General features: G+C 44.9%; 3 protein-coding genes and 1 long non-coding RNA gene across 4 annotated transcripts in view; 1 reads left to right on the top strand and 3 right to left on the bottom strand.

The window, feature by feature from the left end:
- Positions 1 to 21,008, bottom strand: part of LOC310701289 (uncharacterized protein) — a 229,835-nt gene that overhangs the window by 105,950 nt on the left and 102,877 nt on the right. The gene's annotated exons all lie outside the window — the stretch shown is intronic.
- LOC310699271 (uncharacterized protein) overlaps positions 1 to 21,008 on the bottom strand; it is a 65,555-nt gene that overhangs the window by 25,406 nt on the left and 19,141 nt on the right. The window contains 9 exon segments of the mRNA XM_083486893.1: positions 3,870 to 3,929; positions 4,046 to 4,164; positions 4,846 to 4,868; positions 6,643 to 6,873; positions 7,404 to 7,499; positions 8,042 to 8,104; positions 8,106 to 8,533; positions 13,224 to 13,602; positions 13,606 to 13,742. Of these exon segments, the coding sequence (XP_083343019.1) occupies positions 3,870 to 3,929; positions 4,046 to 4,164; positions 4,846 to 4,868; positions 6,643 to 6,873; positions 7,404 to 7,499; positions 8,042 to 8,104; positions 8,106 to 8,533; positions 13,224 to 13,602; positions 13,606 to 13,742 (1,536 nt within the window).
- The window catches only part of LOC310701652 (tripartite motif-containing protein 10-like), a 55,547-nt gene continuing 46,470 nt past the window's right edge, over positions 11,932 to 21,008 (bottom strand). Inside the window, exon 9 of the mRNA XM_083492881.1 lies at positions 11,932 to 12,883. The gene's annotated coding sequence lies outside the window, so the exon portion shown is untranslated. The remainder of the gene's footprint in view (positions 12,884 to 21,008) is intronic.
- Positions 14,453 to 17,559, top strand: LOC310702223. Its single transcript, XR_014523374.1, has 2 exons — positions 14,453 to 14,677; positions 14,715 to 17,559. It is a non-coding gene; the product is annotated as an uncharacterized lncRNA (long non-coding RNA).

Genomic DNA, 21,008 nt, shown 5'->3' with positions numbered 1-21,008 from the left:
ATCAGGTGATGACTGGCACCCGAATCCAACACCCACTTCACAGCTGTGTCCCTGCTGGTATTGTTTTTCAAAGTTGCCATGGCAGCAAACGTCCCGCTGCACCCCCTGTCCTTGGCAGCGTCCGAAACCGCAACATCCTGCGTTGCTCTGAAGACCGGACTTATCTCAGAGCTCCCAGACAACTCTGCAGGCCTTATCTCCCTCTGCAGCAGATGGCTGACCTTGAAGCCTTTAGCTGTGTTCTGTTTCCCAGGCTTCGACTTTCGACGCAAACAACTCTTGGCAGCCTTTGGAAAAAGAGGCTTTTCTGAGCTTTTACCGCTCACCGCCCCCCCAGTGCTCCCAGGGCTCCCAGGACGCTTTCCTGCACCCCCAGTGGTGGTTAAAGGGCCCCCAGCAGCTTGCCTCTCTCCAAGCTCCTCACGCAGACACGTTGCATCACCCACGCAGCTTTTAGACTCTGCAAAACTGGCAGAAACAGCAGCAGTAGCAATAATCCCTTCGCCCCCCTCAGGGGTCCCACAGCCTTTCCCAGCTGTGCACTGGCTCCCACGAAGATGGTAAGCGCCATCTTGCCTCCCCTGTTCCGATGTAGCCATCTCCCGGCCCTTGCTTCCGCCCCCAGCGTTGCACACTTCCTGGAGAGCTAGCCAAGCGACCTCCGGCTTCCCAGCATCCAGAACTACAGGCCTTAAATCAGCACTTACATTCTCAGCCAAAAACGCCAGAACACGCTCCTCAGCTTCACGTTGGCTTGCAACAGCCCCAGCTGACGAAGACATCGGCGTGATCAATTCCCAGAGCTTGGCTCCAACTAGGGACAACTCTGCTAAATAACTCCACTCCAGCCACGTCTTAGTGGTTAACTTTTCACATGGCAGCTTAAGCTCAAAGCCATGTTCCTGGGACTGAGCCATCTCCTCCTCCCCCGGGGTAAGCTTACTCATGACAGCATCAGCTTCCTCCGGCCTCCGGCAGATCGGCTCAGGCAGACCGCTTCTTCCCAGCGAGCTCCTTCCAGCTTCAAAGACAGCTCCGGCTGGCTCCAGCAACTCTTCTGCTGGCTCCCCCACACGTGGGGCGTTCCTGCAATGCTTCAAAGCTTTGGCAAGCACCCATAACCTATGGCAACGGAGAGGTCAGAGTTGCCATGAGTTCCAAGAAAGACAAACATGGAGTCCAGCACACTTCCCTGCGCAGCTCTGCAGCCTGTCCGTGCTGATCCAAAGATCCTTCCTGCCTCTCCCTCTTGCCGGTAGCAGAGATAAACACAGCGGTGAAGCAATTGCAGCAATAATTCAGAGCAGACACAAAGGCTTTCTTATCTTCTTTTGCCTTTAATCATGAAGTTTAACAGCTTAACTTCAAACCTGGTGAAAGCTCACCCATTGCGTCCTCCCTTCGCAAAAGCGAAACCAGACTGAAACTCTCGGAGTCAAGCCACTCCCGTAGAAGTTTCTAACCACGCCTCAGGAAAGAGACGTCACCACAGAACTCTTTAACCCTGTGAGTTCTGAAACCCATAACAGTACTGGCTGTGACATCGCATGGGGGCGGTGCGTGTGTTAGTCACGCACCGTCCCGACGTCACCTTCCCGCCCGCCCACTACATTGAAAGGGGGCATGTACGCTGGTCACTGTTTTGAAGGGGAGTGAAGAACACACAAAAAAGGTAACTTGTGAATTTAACGTTTATTTCTATGAGGAGGAGTAATTCTGAGGGGTCAAACAAAGAAATAATTAAAAAAAGTGACAAAAAAGGTGAAATACCTAGGGGTTAATATGACTGCCAAAAATTTGAACCTATTCAAGGACAATTATGAAAAGTGCTGGTCAGAAATTAAAAAGGATTTAGAAAGTTGGTCAAGATTGAAGCTTTCCTTGTTGGGCCGAATTGCTGCTATAAAGATGAATGTACTGCCAAAAATGCTGTTTTTGTTTCAGACCCTACAGATTGTGGACAAGGTGGAGTGTTTCCAGAGGTGGCAGAGAGACATTTCTAAATTTGTCTGGCAGGGCAAAAAGCCCAGAATAAAATTTAAAATATTAACTGATGCTAAGGAAAGAGGGGGGTTTGCCCTGCCAGACTTAAGGCTGTACTATGAATCAGCAGCTTTTTGCTGGTTGAAAGATTGACTGCTCCTTGAGAACACTGACGTTTTGGATTTGGAAGGGTTTAACAATGCCTTTGGATGGCACGCATATCTGTGGTACGACAAGGTAAAAATCCATAAGACTTTCAAGAACCATATTGTCAGGAAAGCAATATTTAATGTCTGGATAAAATACAAAGACTTATTAGAAAACAAAACCCCAAGGTGGTTGTCACCAATGGAAGCTAAGGCTCGGAAAAGACTCAATATGGAGGCCAAATGGCCGAAATATTGGGAAATATTAGAAAAAGTTGGAGATACTTAGAGATTGCAGAGTTTTGAGAAATTAAAGGATAAAGTGCGAGATTGGTTACACTATGCTCAGATTAGGGAGGTTTTTAATTTGGATAAAAAAACAGGTTTCCAGGTGGAAAAATCGAAACTAGAAACAGAGTTGCTAGAACCTAAGACCAAGGTACTTTCAAAAATGTACAACTTGCTGTTAAGATGGAACACTCAAGATGAAACGGTTAAATCAGCCATGATAAAATGGGCACAGGACATTGGGTACAATATTATGTTTGCTGACTAGGAACAGTTATGGACCACAGGTATGAAGTTTACGGCATGTAATGCCTTAAGAGAGAATATTATGAAAATGATATACAGGTGGTACATGACCCCAGTCAAGCTTGCAAAGGTATACCATTTGCCTGACAATAAATGTTGGAAATGTAGGGAAACTGAAGGAACATTCTTTCACCTCTGGTGGACCTGCCCAAGGGTTAAGGCTTTCTGGGAAATGATCTATAATGAGCTGAAGAAGGTATTTAAGTATACCTTTCCTAAGAAACCAGAGGCCTTCCTTCTGGGCATTGTTGGCCAGAGGGTGCTAAAGAAGGACCGAACTTTCTTTATGTATGCAACAACAGCAGCAAGAATACTCATCGCAAAACATTGGAAGACCCAAGATTTGCCCACGCTGGAAGAATGGCAGACGCAACTGATAGACTACATGGAATTGGCAGAAATGACTGGCAGAATCCGAGACCTGGGAGAAGAGACAGTGGAAGAGGACTGGAAAAAGTTCAAGGACTATCTACAAAAACATTATAAACTGTATGAATGTTAAGAAGATGCAGGATAGAAAATAATATGGCACCAGCAATTTAAAGAATATGAGAATAAGTGATGTTTAAGAAAAAGATGAAATTTGGAGTAACATTATGTTTAAATTAAGTATCTAAGCATTTGGAAAAAATACTTAAAGTTGGAGACATAATATTTGAAATGTATAAAATAAGATTTGGAATAAGGTGATAAATTGCTGCTTATAATTTTATAATTGGGAACATAGGAAAGGGAGATGTGAGGAAGTCCAAAAGGTTAAGAAAATATGATTTACAGACAGCTGATTTCGTTCTATATTTTCTATTCTTTGTCTATCTCTTTGTTTTTTTTCTTTTTATCTTTCCTTTTAACTGTGTTTGTTGTACCTTGGTGATGGTATTTTATATGTTTGGTGATTTTATTGTTCAAAACCTTTAATAAATATTTTATTTAAAAAAATTAAAAAAAATAAAAAAGTGACAAAAAAGTTATTTTTATAATGACGAGTTTTGCGGCTCCCAGTTTTTTTCCCTTCGGAAACGGGTCCAAGTGGCTCTTTTTGTCAATCAAAAATATTATATGCAGGTACTACTTCTCCCTCTCTTAGAATAACACAAAGGACAGGACAGATCACAATCCCATTGAAATACCAGTCCCCTGCCCCACCTTGAATTTGGTCCTTCACCCAAAATTTACCTTTCTGAAGCAATCCGGATAACAGAGCATCTGAAGAAGCAAAGAGATATAAAGTTTGAGAAATAGACTTTTGTAATTTTGCAACAAAATTTTCACTTCATAAGATATTTTGGACTAATAAAATCCCTGCAGCCATTCTTCATTACCTTTTATTTTCTCCATCCCAACATATAGAATGGGATTTGCAGCCCTGAATTTTGAGATCTTCCTCTTCAATTCTAGTGAGAAAGTCAGTGGATTTTCAGATGTCCCGCTTCGCTCACACCTGATGGGAAAAAGACATGTTAACCCATTTCAAATCCAGAATTTCTGAGTGCAGCAAAAGAAAGGAATTGAGAGGAGGAAAGAAACTGTAGAAAGCCAAGAGGGAGAGACAGAGGAATGGAGTCACGGGGGGGGGGGGGAAGATTCCTGCTTACTAGGGACTCCAAACCCAGACAACTGAGGGCCAAAGGAGCAGCCCTTTGTCTGAATCTCTTCACTTACATCCACTCAAATGGAGAAATAAAATAAAATCAAGTGATACCACTCTGCTCAGAGTTTTTCCATTTCAGCTGCACTGCCTACGACATGCAATAAAGATGTGCTGTTGTTGACAAAAGTGAAATGTTCCTTCTATCCCAGCCTGCTCTGGTCCATGGGGTAACGAAGAGTCGGACACGACTAAACAACGACATCCTCTTATCATGAACCCAAGTGACACCTTGAAGTTACCGTACATATTGCAGCTCGGATATGTTCAGGAACATGGGAAACACCCCAACTCCACCTCCTCATTTTTAGCCCCACAGGTGACAGGTAACTGTGTGGGACTCTGTGGAATAGTCCCACATTATTATTCATTTCATTTCTATTCCACTTTATAATCTTCATAATATATTCTATCCCAGTCTACCTGTGAAGTTTCAGGGAGTGATATTAATGGAGTTGAGCAGGATCCCCTTACCTCTGCAAAGTTCTTCTAACATCCTAGAAGGAAAAAGAGGAAACTCAGAATGGAATTCACTCCCTACCACAGGCCCTGTAATGAAGACCCATCAGCCCCTGCAATGGATGCCCCCTGGGGTGAATCTGCCTAGCATATGCCAAAGTTCTCGATAGGTATGGATGCATCTAACAATTCTGGTTAGATTGGGAGAAAAGCAATCACAAACCTAGACAGCATCTTAAAAAGCAGAGACATCACTTTGCCAACAAAGGTCCATATAGTTAAAGCTATGGTTTTCCCGGTAGTGATGTATGGAAGTGAGTGCTGGACCATAAAGAAGGCTGATCGCCGAAGAATTGATGCTTTTGAATTATGGTGCTGGAGGAGACTCTTGAGAGTCCCATGGACTGCAAGAAGATCAAACCTATCCATTCTGAAGGAAATCAGCCCTGAGTGCTCACTGGAAAGACAGATTCTGAAGCTGAGACTCCAATACTTTGGCCACCTCATGAGAAGAGAAGACTCCCTGGAAAAGACCCTGATGTTGGGAAAGATTAAGGGCAGAAGGAGAAGGGGACGACAGAGGACGAGATGGTTGGATAGTGTTCTCGAAGCTACCAGCATGAGTTTGACCAAACTGCAGGAGGCAGTGGAAGACAAGAGTGCCTGGCATGCTCTGGTCCATGGGGTCACAAGGAGTCGGACACGACTAAACGAACAGCAGTGATGGATGCATCTGACAATTCTGGTTTCTCTCCATTATTTTCCAATCTTAAGTTCAGGTCCCTTTTTTAAAAATGTCCTGATGAAAATTATGAGTTCTCCTCTGTCTTTCTTAGGTATCCCTAGTATCTTGGCTAGTGGAGAATTTATGGATAACTGTTCAACTGGAAGAGTTCCTTTTTCTGAGATATCCTGAACTTTAACCAAGTTAGCTAAGCAGCTTCACACTACTTAGCTAAATCAGGTACTGGCAATCCTCTCTTCTGTGGGACAGTTCGCATATTAACATTATCCACTCTGGGACACTTACTTAGCCAAATAAAATCATCTATTCAATTCCCTCAAGTCAACCAAGAGTGGGAAAAGTAAGAAACAAAACCAAAAACCTTGGCAGTATTGTCATGCTTATTGCACTGATCTTTGCTTTTCACAGAATCATAGAATTGTAGTGTTGGAAGGGATTCCAAGGATCATCTAACCAAGATGCTTTTAACTTACCCCACCTTTCCATATCAGGTTTCTGATGCAGCCCTTGCCTAGTGCTTCCTCCCAACACTGCCATTCCGTGAGGGGGCCAGGGGTGTGGTGGCAAGACCCCTGGCACCAGGCGGGGTGGGATTCCTGCAAGGGGGCACCTGGCTCACCCCCCCTCAAAATCATGTGCCCAGGCTAAGGCCCCCCCTTGCCCTCCCTTCTCTACACTCCTGCTTAGAGATGCAAGCCCCAACTCTGTGCCCCATTTGACAGCAGCCCATTCTAGCTGACCTCCTCTGCCCCTCCCCCTTTGGTCCAACATGGTCCACCCTGTAAAGCTCTGTGTCCGAGAATTCCCCCTTTTCCTCCTACAGATCTTTCCCTGTCAAAATCTGCTCTTTAAAGCTGAATTGGGCCAAACAGCAATGCACAGAAAACCCAGTTTGCCATTGGTTGTGCTTCAGCTTTAAAGAGGAATTGGGGGGGGGGACAACTGGGGGGGAGGGAGAGTTTGGTTAAGGACTGGGAAAGCCCTGTGCCTGTGCCTGGAAAGAGTGCAGCATAAGTGTGGTTAAACTCTGAGAGAGGAACTGTGGGCTGTTCCTGCCACAGTCTCACCTGCAGGAGTTGACTCGCTGGCTGCTGACTCTTCTCCTCCATCTCCTGGATGCTCCTTTCAAGAGAGGAGAGTTCCTCGGAGAGTCCAGCCAGGTGCTTCTCCCTTCTTCTTGTGATCTCCTTCTCCATCTCTTCTATTTCATCCAGAAGACGCTTTTCTTGTTTTTCCAGAAACTGGTGCAGTTGTCTGAACTGCTCCTCTATATTCTGCCTCTCAGTTTCTGTTATTCTCTTCAAGAGGCAGGAAGAAAGAGGAAAAGAGGATGCCAGAATCTTTAGAGAGACCTTCCTTAACAATGTTATGGCAAATCACTCAGGAATAGGGCTACATCATGACTTGGGACTCAACTACACTGGACTAATTAGAATGTTATATATCTGTTATAAACATGTTATACTAGTAGAGCTGCTATCTGTCCCAATGAGCTAATTTTTTAAATAGCGTTTTTTATAGTGTTTTCCAAATCAGTACAGTGGTACCTCAGGTTACATGCGCTTCAGGTTACATACGTTTCTCTAACCCAGAAATAGTGCTTCAGGTTAAGAAATTTGCTTCAGGATGAGAACAGAAATCATGCTCCGGCGGCGCAACGGCAGCAGGAGGCCCCATTAGCTAAAGTGGTGCTTCAGGTTAAGAACAGTTTCAGGTTAAGGACGGACCTCTGGAACGAATTAAGTACTTAACCCGAGGTACCACTTTATAGATCCAGCCTTGGTCCTTCAAGCATACATGTTCTCTTTGTAGGGATTGTGACACTTACAAGCAGGCTGTTGCTTTCTTCTCCTATTTTTGCTTCATAAGCCTGAATTTTCACTCTTGCTTTCTTCATATGCTCCAGGCGATCACAGATGAGTGTCTAAACAGAAAACAAAATATCTGATTGGATTAGGATGCGGGGTGGAGAGCTTCAGTATTTTACATATATTTCTATTGTGTGGTCCCCCACTATTAGATTTTTATCTGATAATTGCTCTCTTCTAGTGGTTTGGGATTTTTTGCTGTACATATAAAATTCAAGGCTCGTTTGAGAACTTTCCTTCTATTACTCTTATTAACCAGCATCATTATTATTATTATTATTATTATTATTATTATTATTATTACTACTACTACTACTACTACATTACACAGGAGCCCTTGGGCACAAGTGCAGAAAAAATGTGCTTTTTAAAACAAAATTACATTTTAAAAAGTTGCTTTTGAAGCAGAACAAAGTTTTTGTTTTGTTTTGCATAGCACAGAGACTAGGCCCAAGTTTTGATTCACTTTGAAGTGCAGATTAGTAATTCATTATGTTTGCTTTCCAGCCACATTGACAGCATATTTTGCACATACACACTCACACATAAACACAGATACGAAAGCGTTGTGTTAGCAAGTGTCAAAATGACTTCCTACCTTGTATTCCTGGGCAACCTCTTCCTTGAGAACCACAGTGTGTGATTTATGTTCTGGGGATTTGCTGACAAAACAAACACACCAATTCTTCATCTTGTTTGCAGAACAGGTGGAGTTTTTCTTTGTGCTTCTCACATAGTTGCTTTCTCTGGAGCTTGAGTCTTTCTGCTACATTTGCCAGCTGCCAATTGCGGCAGAAATTTCTGCTCTGGATCTTGACTGTGCAGACGGGACACTTGCAGTCCCCCATGTCAATTTCATCCCGTATTTCACAGTGCGTGGTGATGCAGCCCTGACAGAAGTTGTGGCCGCAATCCAAGGTCACAGGGTCTGTCAGGAAGTCCTTGCAGATGGGGCACAAGACTTCCTCTCCTACATCCGTGGATGCGGGGGCTGAGGCTATGACGGATCCAGAATGTGTGGCTTTGTTGAGATGAGAGGCGGCTGCAGGATGGCAGCAGGATGTGAAGGGACAGGGGATGGAAAAAATGCCTGAAAGGGGAAAACTATTCAGCATTAAGCTTTTCCATATCCCTCCAGAAAAACTAACAATGCATTTAACTTTTTATGCAATGGAGCCTCCACAATTGGTCTTATTATACAAATCACTGTATTGGAAAAGAGACAGGTCTGTGTCAATAAACTCTGACACCAAGGTCTTCACCATTTCAAAAGGATGCTCTGGCAAGCCCCAGAAAAAGAATTAGCATGTATTGCTCAGATCTCTCAGTGACAGATTTGTAAACATGTTGGACAAAAAGAATATTCTTAGCATGGTCTGATTTACAAGTGGAACCACGTTCTGTGTCCTTTGTACAGGCAACTCCCCATCCCCCATGTTGGCAGAGTGCATGCAATTCTGTCCCCATTCTGGGCCAAAAACAGTGTGTGGCACCTTCGCATGCCAATTGAACAGATGCAAAATGCTTGGTACTTGTATGATGACTTTGGGTGGTCCTTGGATAAGGGCTGGGACATTTCTAAAGCCTTTAAAAGTTGTTGCACATTTTTACTCTGGGTCCACTCACTTCCTTGCAAGGTGGTGGTGGCAGGGACAGCGGGGGGACTCTATTGCAGCAGAAAACAAATATTTTCTTTGCTTTCCTCAACTGGTTCCTCCCTCCCCTCATTCTTCTCTGACTGCTTATTGGGTCCCTTGATGGAGAAATGGGCTGTAAAATTCAACCCCTAATTTCCGTATAACAGTCCAACTGCCTGAAACTCAACAACTCAGTTTGCACACTCATTCATTCTTTGCCTACAAGGTCACCTTGCCCCATATGTGCCCACTTGACTGCTTCAATTGGAGGAATTGGCACTTTTACAGGTGCTGCATAATACCTGCACTGCATCTGTCAGAACTCAACCATTTAGCATGGTGGCAGCAACCCTTTGGAACTGCCTTCCTATTAATATCAAGCAGGCACCTTCACAGTCTTCTTTTCAGTGCCTGCTGACAACATTCTTATCTAGACAAGACAACCCAAATGATTAAAAAGTTTCTATGAGTTTCCATTTGTTTTTATCTATTCTACACAATCTTGCGTTCATGTGCAGCTCCACTTTCCTGGCACTGCATCAACAGTGGCCCATGAATGGCACCGAGGTGACAGACAAGGACAGAGCCATTGCAGGGCTCCAACCCCTCCTTTGGGTGCCCAGCCAAGACATCCATTGACACCCATGGGAGCTCCTCTCCCAGAGCTAACAGCATTCCCATAGGTGCTTGAATTTCAGCTGAATGGTGGGGGAAGGCAAGGAAGAGGAAGAGTTAAAAGGCTCTTCTATACACATTGGGAATTGAATGAAAATAGTCCTGCTTGGGCCAAGGGGAGCCTGGGAACATGCAGTGGGGTTTGGTTGTCAGATACTCACCCCCAGACTACTTTATCTTGTGGGCAGGGAGATAATGTGGTCAATCAAGGAGAAGTTCTGGGGTTGCCTTTCCTTCTTCTTCCCAGCCGTTCTTTCTCCTGTCTCCTTCCCCTTTCTTTAGGGAGGGGCAAAGGGTGTGCACTTTGTACTGCTGTGACGACAACCAGCAACTGTTCTTTTCTTCTGTGGGGAGAGCTCAGCTTCCTTCTCCCCCTCCATCTTCTCTCCTCCTAACAGAACAACCATTTGCTCACCACCTCATCTCACCCCAAACATAAACTGCTCTTTTTCAATAATGAAAAGAAAAAACCAGGCATTTGGCATATATTTATAACTGTATAAAACAAATCCATGTTTTTTCTGAACAGGTCTTTTTATCAGCTATCATAAATTTGCCATTGATTGGTTAATAAGTGATAGCTTTGATCTTTGTCTGAATGTTCCACCACACCCATTTTGTTCAGGATGCAGAAAAAGAATTCTTTTTTTTACTTCCTGCTTTGGACCCCTGGCTCTTCCCCTCCTCCTATCCATAGTGCCATCAGGGAAGCACTATAGGGCAGACCCAACCCCAGGAACCCACTTGGGGGTCACACCCACCTCTGCTTGCTGTTTGCAGATGAATTGGGGAAAAGATCTATTGGTTTTTCTGAGGATTGACATTAGTTCCTAATTCAGTGGGTTTTCCCAGGGAAAGCAGAGGGGCAAACAAGAAACTGCTTTGACCCATGCCTAGAAAGCAGGGGAGAAACTTCTTTCCCTGGCCTGCTACAAATCATTGTCCAGTGCAACCAGTGCTGTTTCAGTCCCATGATGGGAATTGCAAGTGGAAGGGGTCCAAATCATCCACATTTCCAGTTTCCAATTTGGGGTGAGATTCTTTGGGCTGGGCTGTTATTCTGCATTGAGGGAAGGAAGGCTATGGGACCTACTGTAAATCATTGGACAGTGCTGTTTCAGTCACATGATGGTGTCTGAATCCTGATTGGAAGGGTGGACTGTTTCTCTGCATTGAGGGCAGGAAGCCTGTGGGGCCCCCAACTACTAGCTCAAACAGCCTCAGGAGAAATCGTGCCCACACACAGTGGTCACTTGATCCTTAAAGTAATCCAGGCAGATGGGACAAGTGGCTTTAGCACAGAAATCCTGGACGGGACCCCCAGAACCAGCCATGGCTGCTGCCTCACAGTGAAGGCACAGCTGACTTTCAGTTTTTCAGTTGTCAGTCTGTGGGAGTTTCCCTGTCTGCAAATGACTCGCCATCTCAGGGCTGATGTGCTTGGCTGTGGCTGTTTTTATCCTGGCAGGCCTGCACAGCTTTCTTAGAGGTGTCTTGAGCAGCCTCAGTTGCTTTGCATTGCTTCTGAAGCCTGTATACTGTGGGAGTATGTTGTCCTTAGGGGTGATAGGTCAATTCTTTTTGAATGAATAAGAGAACGCAAATCACTGGCATTGTGGGGAAGCAGACTCTGCTTTGAGAAAGAAGTGCTCAGTGGAGACTGCTCTTTCTTCCTGGCCTGAACACAGCAATCCCCTGCTCTGCTCTGGGATCTGATCTGGCTGGGAGCTGGTTTCAGGCACCAGGCCCAACGGCAGACCAATTCTGCGTTACAAAGATATCTGCAAACATGACATGAAAGCTGGCAACATCCACCTGCCATTTTGTTTCCCTTGAAGGTAACTGCAGTGCCTAGAGAAAGACAGTCAGGTCATGTGTCCATAGCAGCAGCCAGAGGAGGAATGACCACTAGGAAACATGTCTTTCCTGCATCGGTCTCTACAGCCACAGCAGGCACTGCAATCTTCCAACAAACCTGACCTCACCCAGAGACGCACTCCTCCACTGCATCCCAAGAAAGATGGATGCCAGCTTTGAATATATTAAAACAGTAGGTAGAATGGGTTTTCTTTTTCTTTTTCTACAATGATGCTCTACAGCCTCAGCCCACATTCACCCAGAATTGGAGCTCTCAGCAATCATCCCTCTCTAGCACAGAATGCAAACACTCCCAGGATTTATGCATATTCCTTTTATTGTGTATTTGTGATGATTTCTGCGCATGATGCTATCTGGGATGTCTATGCAATCCCAGTTTCAATACTATTTGTGCCCACAAAGGTTTGCAGTCTTCATATTAATTGCTTCATTTCTGATCAGTCCTGTGTACTGTTACTTCCTGCTGAAATCCTATAAATGTTTCATACCAGAAATGTTCTGTTATGGGTTTTTCTTTTGGTCCCCTTTTATTCCATTACAGCCCAATTTTCCTCTCCAAATGGCAATAATGGGGTAGCATTCTGGAAGTATCACGGAATAGCTTCTCAAGTTGCTGCATAGATGGTCCAGCATGAATCCATGGCTAATGCACTATTATTGCATCAATGGCATCTTGCAACACACAACCGCAAAAACACTCCAGTCTGAAGGGTCCCCTCAACAGCCTGCAAGGGAGGTTTGGGAGCTTTTCTTTAATATGGTTTCATTTTTTTGGCTTTCATATACCTCCCAAATAACCATGCACTCTGGGCTGTTCACAAATTCAAATATAACTGAATAAAAGTCAACAACAGGAAACCTGTACAATCACCAGAACCACAATAATGTAAAATGATAAAAATCAAGATCAATTAATACAGCACTAAAAACCAACAAGAGATAAAACAAAATATTTACAAGAATTCAAGTATATTAAACCATAATTATTAAAAACCAGGGTGGGGGGAGGGAGAGAAAATGCAGGTGATGCTGAAAAGACCCTCTTTGGGGGAGCATTCCACATTTAGGACCACAGGGAAGACACCATGTGAATTATAAAGGGCAGACATGGCCAAGTTGCTGGACTACAACTCCCACCATCTCTGAATTCAGTGAGATTTCTTTCTGAGGAAGTGTGGAGATGGGGAGGCTGCATTTGCAAAGGGTTGGAAGTTGGGGCCTCACAGACAGTCTTCTTATTTCCTTCCTGCCTGAGATGCACAAGGCTATGAGCTTTAGTTGCAAAGTGGGTGGAAGGATTGTTCTCCAGTGATCTATCAATGCCATCATGTGGGCATTTTAACAGCTGGCAGAGGTCTTGTCATGAGAAAAAGGTGAACAACAGAACCAGGATTGCAGGGGGTGGCGGGTGAATCATTTTGAGGAATAGTTTGTTTACTGGGACGGTTAAAGTGTTTCCCTCTCCACTGCATAGGAAATTCTGGAAAAGGGAAGGGAAAAGAAAATTCCAATTTGTTTTGTTGTTACCTCCGAGTGTGGCTGGAATGACTCCTCTCACAGGGCATCTGCAAAAACGTCAATTCTACTCTTAACAGGAGATCCTGAGGTGGGTTTCATTTCCCCACAGACAAAAGAAAGGGAGGAGGGTCTCCCCAAAGAACAAGGCTCCTGAGAATGTGTGGAGTTCAGCCCCTGAGTCAGCATTAGAAAGAGACACATAGCCCTCTTCATAGTCCAGAGTCACTTGGATCCTCCTGGGCTCCTCACTCAGGGACAGAGGAAAGTAATCAGGGGATGTGAAGGCCCTGTACTCACCAAACCACTTCCCCACAACCCAGACCCCTGCCTCAGGCCTTAAGGGGAAGAAGCCCTTTCTCTGCACAGACTTCCTGGCGACCCCCAAAGTCCACCTCTCTCCCTCATTTACAGTGACTTCCCAGAAATGTCTTCCTGCTGTGAATCCCTCATATCACAACACACAAGGCCAGGAATTGAATCTCTCAAGTTTGTTGGGCAAGTCTTGCTCTTTGTCTCCGCATCTCACGCTTTTCTGATCCTCGGACAGGATGAGGCAGGGATGGGCTGTGTCTGGATCCAGAGTGACATTTGCTGTTGAGAGAAGATGAGGAAAAGAGAAGTGAGTCAGAATCAGCCAAGAGTCAGAGATGGACATCCTGATCCAAAATAACACCAAGAAGCAGCAGATTCCCTCTGTTGTAAACAAAAATTGCCCTTTTCCCTCTCAGATAAATGGGACTTCCTCACGTTCCATTCAGGATTGGGACCCTCCCCTCTTTCTCCCAGACTAACCTCAGAATAAATACCTTCTCTGTGGGTTTTTAAATACTTCTTTTTGTTCCATTTTACTCAACATATTTTATTGTGTCCCTCCTGTCAATTCAGTCACCCTTCAAGAAGCAAAACAGCCCAGAAAATATTCCCTCAGCTCTTCTATGCAGTGAAGGGGAAGAGAGATGGATGGGGGCAAGAGGAGAAAAATGGTCCTCCTTTGACTCTCTCTGTGTGAATTGCCCATTTGGCACTTTCAGAGGCTTACATTGAAATCAGGGGGAAGAAATCAAATTAGGTAACCTAACAAATTCCCTTCCCTTGCAAACCTCCAGCAGTGCAAACCTCTATGCAGTGAAGAGGAAGAGAGATGGATGGGGGCAAGAGGAGAAAAATGGTCCTCCTTTGACTCTCTCTGTGTGAATTGCCCATTTGGCGCTTTCAGAGGCTTACATTGAAATCAGGGGGAAGAAATCAAATTAGGTAACCTAACAAATTCCCTTCCCTTGCAAACCTCCAGCATTGTTTTCTTACAACCATGATACTGTTAGGATATTTCCGTTCCACCTTAAAAGGGAGCAGGCTGTGAGTCACAGAGTCTGCGTATTTCCTGTTACAGGATGTTTATGTTTGCTATTGCTTTCGTTTTGTCTGTCTGTGCTTGAACGCTGAAGCAGATGGTCATGTCTTTTCTTTGTTCTGACCAACGTTGAATAAACTGTAAATATGCTCTCCTGCTGTGCATCTTTTGCTGTGTGGAGTCTGCTTAAAGAGTGGCAATCTATTTCTAAGGCTTCGTGCCGCTAATTGCTGATACTGCGTGACTACGGGAGGTCGATGGATCGTCCGGCAGCCGGCTTGGGGGCTCAGATGGACGTTATCTCCCTGGCAGTATCCCAACAACAGGTTTCGGGCCCAGATTCACGGCACTTACAGGAGAGTAAGACTGCGACACTGCTGAGGTATGTGCAAAAGCAAAAGCACATGAGGCTTTTCTGTTCCGGCAGGGCATAATTGGTCTGGGAGCTGCGCCAGAGAGTTCGTGATTTATGAGCTGCTGAGATAAGAAGTCTTTGAAAGCATAAAGGGCTCAAGTGAATAGCTGAGATGGATCTTTTACAATCCTCAGAAGCTGCTCCGTGTCCACTAAAGCTAAATGGCCACAACTATCAGACCTGGGCAAGGTACTGTGAGGGCCAGATGAGAAAGCTTGGAGTGTGGAATACCATTTCTGAGGACCCCCCAGCCTCTGTGACAGATGAATGGACGGCACAGGACTCAAGAGCCATGGGGATAATTTTGCTCTCAGTAGCTCCTGAAGAGTTAATCACCCTGGCTGGCAAGGCCAGTGCCCGTGAGATGTGGGACGGGCTTAGAGCCTGTCATCTCCAACAAGAGGTTGGGTCTGTGTTGCTTTATTTCAGAAAGCTGCACAGGAAGCATTTGAAGCCAGGGGAAGACCTTAGAGCCCACATTTTGCATTTGCAGCATCTCAGACAGGAATTGGCTCAGAGAGGTTTCAATATGCCTGAGTCACTGTTTGCAATTCTCATCCTGGACTCCCTGGATGAAAGCTATCATGCCGTGGCGAGTCAGCTGGCGACCCTCCCTGCGCAAGACCTCACTGCTACAAAGGTCTTGGCGACTTTGCAAAATGAATATGATAGGAGAAATGCAGCTGAGTCGGCTTGTGCGCTTCAGGGGGAGCAATGTGGGACAGCATTCCAACCTCCAGGGGGAGCCAAAGCGTTGGCAGCTGTGAAGTGCTGGAACTGTGGGAACCAAGGTCATACTCAGAGGTTTTGTCCAAAGACTGGAAATAAACAAAGGAAAAAGCCTGCAGATGGCCCGAAGCAGAAGGGGGGTGGAAAGCCAGGGAAAAACAAAGCTTTGTTTGCTGGCACTGTTTCACCAAAGGCTAAAGGCAAGTCTGATGGCCAGGAGCAGGGGGCAAGCTGCAAAAGCCCACGCTGGTGGAAAACAAGGTTTTGCTTGCTGCAAAAGCTGCTCCAAAGGCCAGATTTGTTGTGGACTCAGGCGCCAGCTGCCATGTCTCAAAGGACCGCCATCTCTTCATCTCCTTCACACCTCAAGATGGAGAGATCCACCTGGCTGATGGAAGGACATTGCAAATTGCAGGAGTAGGGACTGTTGAAACTTGCAAGTCTGCACACTACCATCAGAGATGTGCTTTTTGTTCCAGGAGCTGCGGGCAATTTGCTCAGTGTCCCACAGCTGATTCTGCGTGGTTTTGAGGTTTCCTTCAAGAGGAACGCCTGTGTCATCAGGAAAGGCAAAGAGGACATTTTGCATGCAAAGTTTATAGATGGCTTATTCTGTATAACTTATGATGACAATGCTGTTGCTGTGTCTAATGCTGATTCTTGTTGTGTTGCACAAACTAACAAAGTTCTTCATGCAGGATGCATTCACGATGCACATCGAAGATTTTGTCACATGTCTTGGCAGGCGCTGGCCAAAATGCCTGGGTTGGTTGAAGGTTTGAACATCAAACCCTGTAAATTTCACATGAAATGTGTATCTTGTGCAGAGAACAAGGTGAAGGTTGCTCCAAAAGGCAAGGAGTCTAGCAGGCAGGCTTCCAAACCCTACTAGCTAGTTCATGCAGACCTGGTTGGTCCTCTTGCGCCCTCTTTGGGAGGAGCAAGGTACTTCATGGTTCTAATTGATTCTTTTTCCAGGTACATTCATGTGTTTATGCTCGAGCAGAAATCGCAAGCGTTTCCTAGGTTCAAAGCATTCTGTGCTTGGTTGGAGAATGCTCACGGTAAACGTATCGGCTGTCTGTTTACTGATCGGGGCGGGGAGTTCACTTCTCAGCAGTTTGAAGCTTTCCTGACTGAGAAGGGAATCCAGCATGACATGTCAATGCCTAGATCGCCATGGATGAATGGGCTTGCGGAGCGAGCAAATCAAACGTTGCTGCAAGGAATGAAAACCATGTTGCATGATGCCAATCTCCCTGATAAGTTTTGGGGTGAGGCTCTGTCGACGTTTACTTATTCCTTTAATTGCAGACTGTCATCACCTATTGGTTGTACTCCGTACGAGAAGATGTTTGGTAAGAAACCGAACGTCAAGCACATGAGAATCTTTGGTTCTGACATGTGGGTACACACCCCACAAAGCAACAAGCTTGGGAAGCGTGGGGCACATGGTTTGTTCATGGGGTACGAAAAAGGTGCATACAGGGTATGGATGACTGACTCTAAGTCCATTAAGTTCACAAGGAGTGTTGAGTACAATCCTGAGTGGGGGGGGGAATGTGGGAATTTTCCAGAGTTACCCAGAGGAAGATGTAGGTGATGTGAAGATAGCAGATCATGCTGAGAAAGCTGAGGAAACTGAGGATGATGATGATGATGATCAGAGTTCGGATTCCAGTTCAGTGGGCGGCGCTGCTGCTGGTGTCAGTGACAGTGATGACACAGCAGACTACAAGAGCGCAAAGGCCTCAGTCAGACCATCTGATGCGTCTGACAATGAACTGGAAGAACCACTGTTCACCATTGGTCACTTTTCTCCTAAGAAGGAGGAGATGAGTCCAGAAGACTTGCGTCTGGTTCGCAGGTCTGAAAGGGCGACCAAAGGCAGACCTCCAAAGAGATTTGCTGATGAGTTTGCTAAGACGGCTACTGCTGTTCTTAGCAGCTCAGAGAAGGTGTGGGAACCTTCAAGCTTCAAAGAGTAGTCCCAGGGATGAGACTGGTTGGCAGCAAATGGGTCTTCAAGGCCAAGACAGACCAGAATGGCAAGGTTGTTAGACACAAAGCCAGATTGGTTGCCAGAGGTTTTTCACAAGTACCAGGACAGGATTACCACGAGACCTACTCACCCACCGTCAAATATGAGAGCATTCGGCTGATGCTCAAGATCGCTGCGGAGGAGAAACTGCATGTTTCCCATCATGATATTAATACAGCTTTTTTGTACGGGATTTTGGGGGAGGAGCTGTACATGCTTCCACCTGACGGGATGCAGATATAGAAGGGAATGGTCTGTAAACTGCGGAAATCCTTATATGGTCTCAAGCAGAGTGCTAGGTGTTGGAACACAAAACTCACTGAGACGTTGCTTTCTCTAGGTTTTCACCAGGGCAAAGCTGATCCGTGTGTGTTTGTCAAGGAGGAGGGGCAAAACAAACTGTATTGTTTATGTTTTGTTGATGATCTTCTGATGTTTTGGAAGAATCAGGCTTTTTACCAAAGCACCCTAGCTCAACTGAAGGAGCACTTTGACATGAAGGATCTTGGTGAGGTATCCAACTATCTTTCTCTGCAGGTGGAGAGGGACCAAGCAGGTAATTTTCTGGTACACCAAACACAGAAAATTGCTGATGTATTAACCAGGTTGAATTTGGTTGATGCAAACCCAGCAGACACACCGATGGTGACAGGTTACCAGGTAGATAGTACTGCTGAAGCGTTTTCTGACACAACGCTGTACAGATGCATCCTAGGCAAGTTGAATTTCATTGCTAGATGCTCAAGACCTGACATTGCTGTAAGCACTAACCTGCTTAGCAGACATGCTAACAATCCTACTGTTCAGGATTGGAAAGCTCTGAAGCGCATAGCCCGCTATTTGAAAGGGACTATGCACTACAGGCTGAGGTTCACCAGTCAGAAGACTGGAGGTCTTGAAATCTTTGCAGATGCAAGTTTTGGAAGTGACACCACGGATGGTACAAGCACTTCTGGAGTATGCTACATGTACAACCACTGCCTGTTTGACTGGTTGTGCAAGAAGCAGACGACAGTGAGCCTAAGTTCCTGTGAAGCAGAACTCAATGCTCTGTCATTTTCACTCATGGATTGTGAATGGTTGATGCAACTCTTTAAGGACATCGGGGTTTCTGTGAAATGTCCTATACAAGTGTATCAAGACAATAGATCTTGTTTGGCTTTGCTGAACTCGGAGAGTTGCAAGCAGAGAACCAAGTACTTGCAGATTAAGCTACATCGTGCAAGAGAGTGTATTCAAAAGGGACTGATTCGGGTGTCCTACATGGCAGGAAATGAAATTCCTGCTGATCTGTTGTCTAAGGTTGTTAACAGAGAACAACTTAAGGTTTACGTACAGAGGTTGCAATTGGGTTGAACCACAGGTACTACAGGTTACACGGAAAGGGGGAGGATGTTAGGATATTTCCGTTCCACCTAAAAAGGGAGCAGGCTGTGAGTCACAGAGTCTGCGTATTTCCTGTTACAGGATGTTTATGTTTGCTATTGCTTTCGTTTTGTCTGTCTGTGCTTGAACGCTGAAGCAGACGGTCATGTCTTTTCTTTGTTCTGACCAACGTTGAATAAACTGTAAATATGCTCTCCTGCTGTGCATCTTTTGCTGTGTGGAGTCTGCTGAAAGAGTGTGCACCAGCCTAGGAATGTGGCAATCTATTTCTAAGGCTTCGTGCTGCTAATTGCTGATACTGCGTGACTACGGGAGGTCGATGGATCGTCCGGCAGCCGGCTTGGGGGCTCAGATGGACGTTATCTCCCTGGCAGTATCCCAACAGATACCACGTGCATTTATTGTCCTAAAGGAGGCTAAAGTCTATCTGACTAAGAGTTAAAAGATTTTGACCTTGGCAACAGTGATCCTAAAGTTTCTTTATTGTCCTGAAAATGCACCTGCATTTTTATATCTAAGCATTTTGAAACTAGCTGTGCAGAGACTGAATCCAGCACTTTATAGCACATCAAGGACAATTTTTAAATATAATTGTTTTAATTGGTAAACAATGAAAATAAGGTTGTTTTATGTTATTGCTTTCCACCCTATGTTTTTAGCTGTTCTTATTTTTTTCCATAAGTCAGGGGAAAAGGCGGGATATAATAATAATAATAATAATAATAATAATAATAATAATAATAATAATGATGAAAAACAAATATATAATTTTGCTGTGTTTATAGTATATTTGCCTGCAAGATGGAGTTGAGTCCCCACCAAAAATGGTCCTTTCTATAGCAACCCTAAGCTCTGCACAGGTAGAGAACCCAAAGGTGTGACTGCAAGGAAATCACAAAGAGGAACTCAATACATTCTTATTTTATTTTGGAGAGTGTTTCCTATGTAATTTGAGATCCTGCTAATGCTTGATTTGAATCATGTTAATGTAGACATGATTTAAATTCTGTTAACTCATTTGTATTAATAGCTTATTTGTATTTTAAATTTCTTCCTTATATATGTTGTATGCCAGTAGAATAACAATCAAGTAACAGTCAGGTGTCAAGTAACAGAGTGGCATTTGTTGTTGGGAGGGAAATGAAGAAAAGAGAGGCAGAATCAGTCAAGAGATGGAATGGGGCATCCAGATCCAAGAAACACCCCAGGAACCAGATTCCCTCTTAGATAAATGGGGCTTCATTGCATTACATTCAGGTCTGAGTCTTCCATTGAAATCTGGGGAGGGTATCAAATGAGACAAGCTAACAGATTTAATTCCCTTGTGAGCCCCCAGTGTTGGTTTTTTTTACAACCACAATACCACTACACACACATTTGCAGGCTAAACGCTATTTGACTAAGATTTATAAAATGTTGACTCTGGCAGCAGTGATCTTAAAGCTCCTTGATTGTCCTGAAAACATACTAGCATCTTTATATTTAAGCATTTTGAAGCAAGCTTGTAGTTTTAGCACATCAAGAACATGTTGGCTGTAGTGGGAGCATACTCGTTAAGATTGTCATATTTAAAATAGTAACTACCTTTACCCACAATGTTGTTGTGGGTTCCCCCCCGCTAAGTGGTTGAGGTTTTCTAAGGAAATATTCGGGGGGGGGCAGGGGCAAAGGAAGGTGTTGTGACACCCAGAGCACATGTGCGTACGATGTATGGCACATACGTAGCGATGCCGCACATACGCTGTATAGCGGTTTGCCACCAGTGCCACTCTAGCGCCATATGGACAGTGCTGGGATCCCTCCATTGCCGCTGCAGGTTGTAGCAGCGCCAGAGGGATCCCGGCACCGTCCGTACGGTGTTGGAGTGGCACTGGTGGCAAACTGCTATACAGAGTATGTGCGGCGTCTCTATGTACTGCGCATGTTTGCAATGCC

Source organism: Podarcis liolepis, assembly GCF_965112155.1.
Source record: "Podarcis liolepis genome assembly, chromosome: 2".
Lineage (NCBI taxonomy): Eukaryota > Metazoa > Chordata > Lepidosauria > Squamata > Lacertidae > Podarcis > Podarcis liolepis.
The sequence above is the reverse complement of the archived record's forward strand: the minus strand, read 5'-3'. Positions and strand labels throughout refer to the sequence as shown.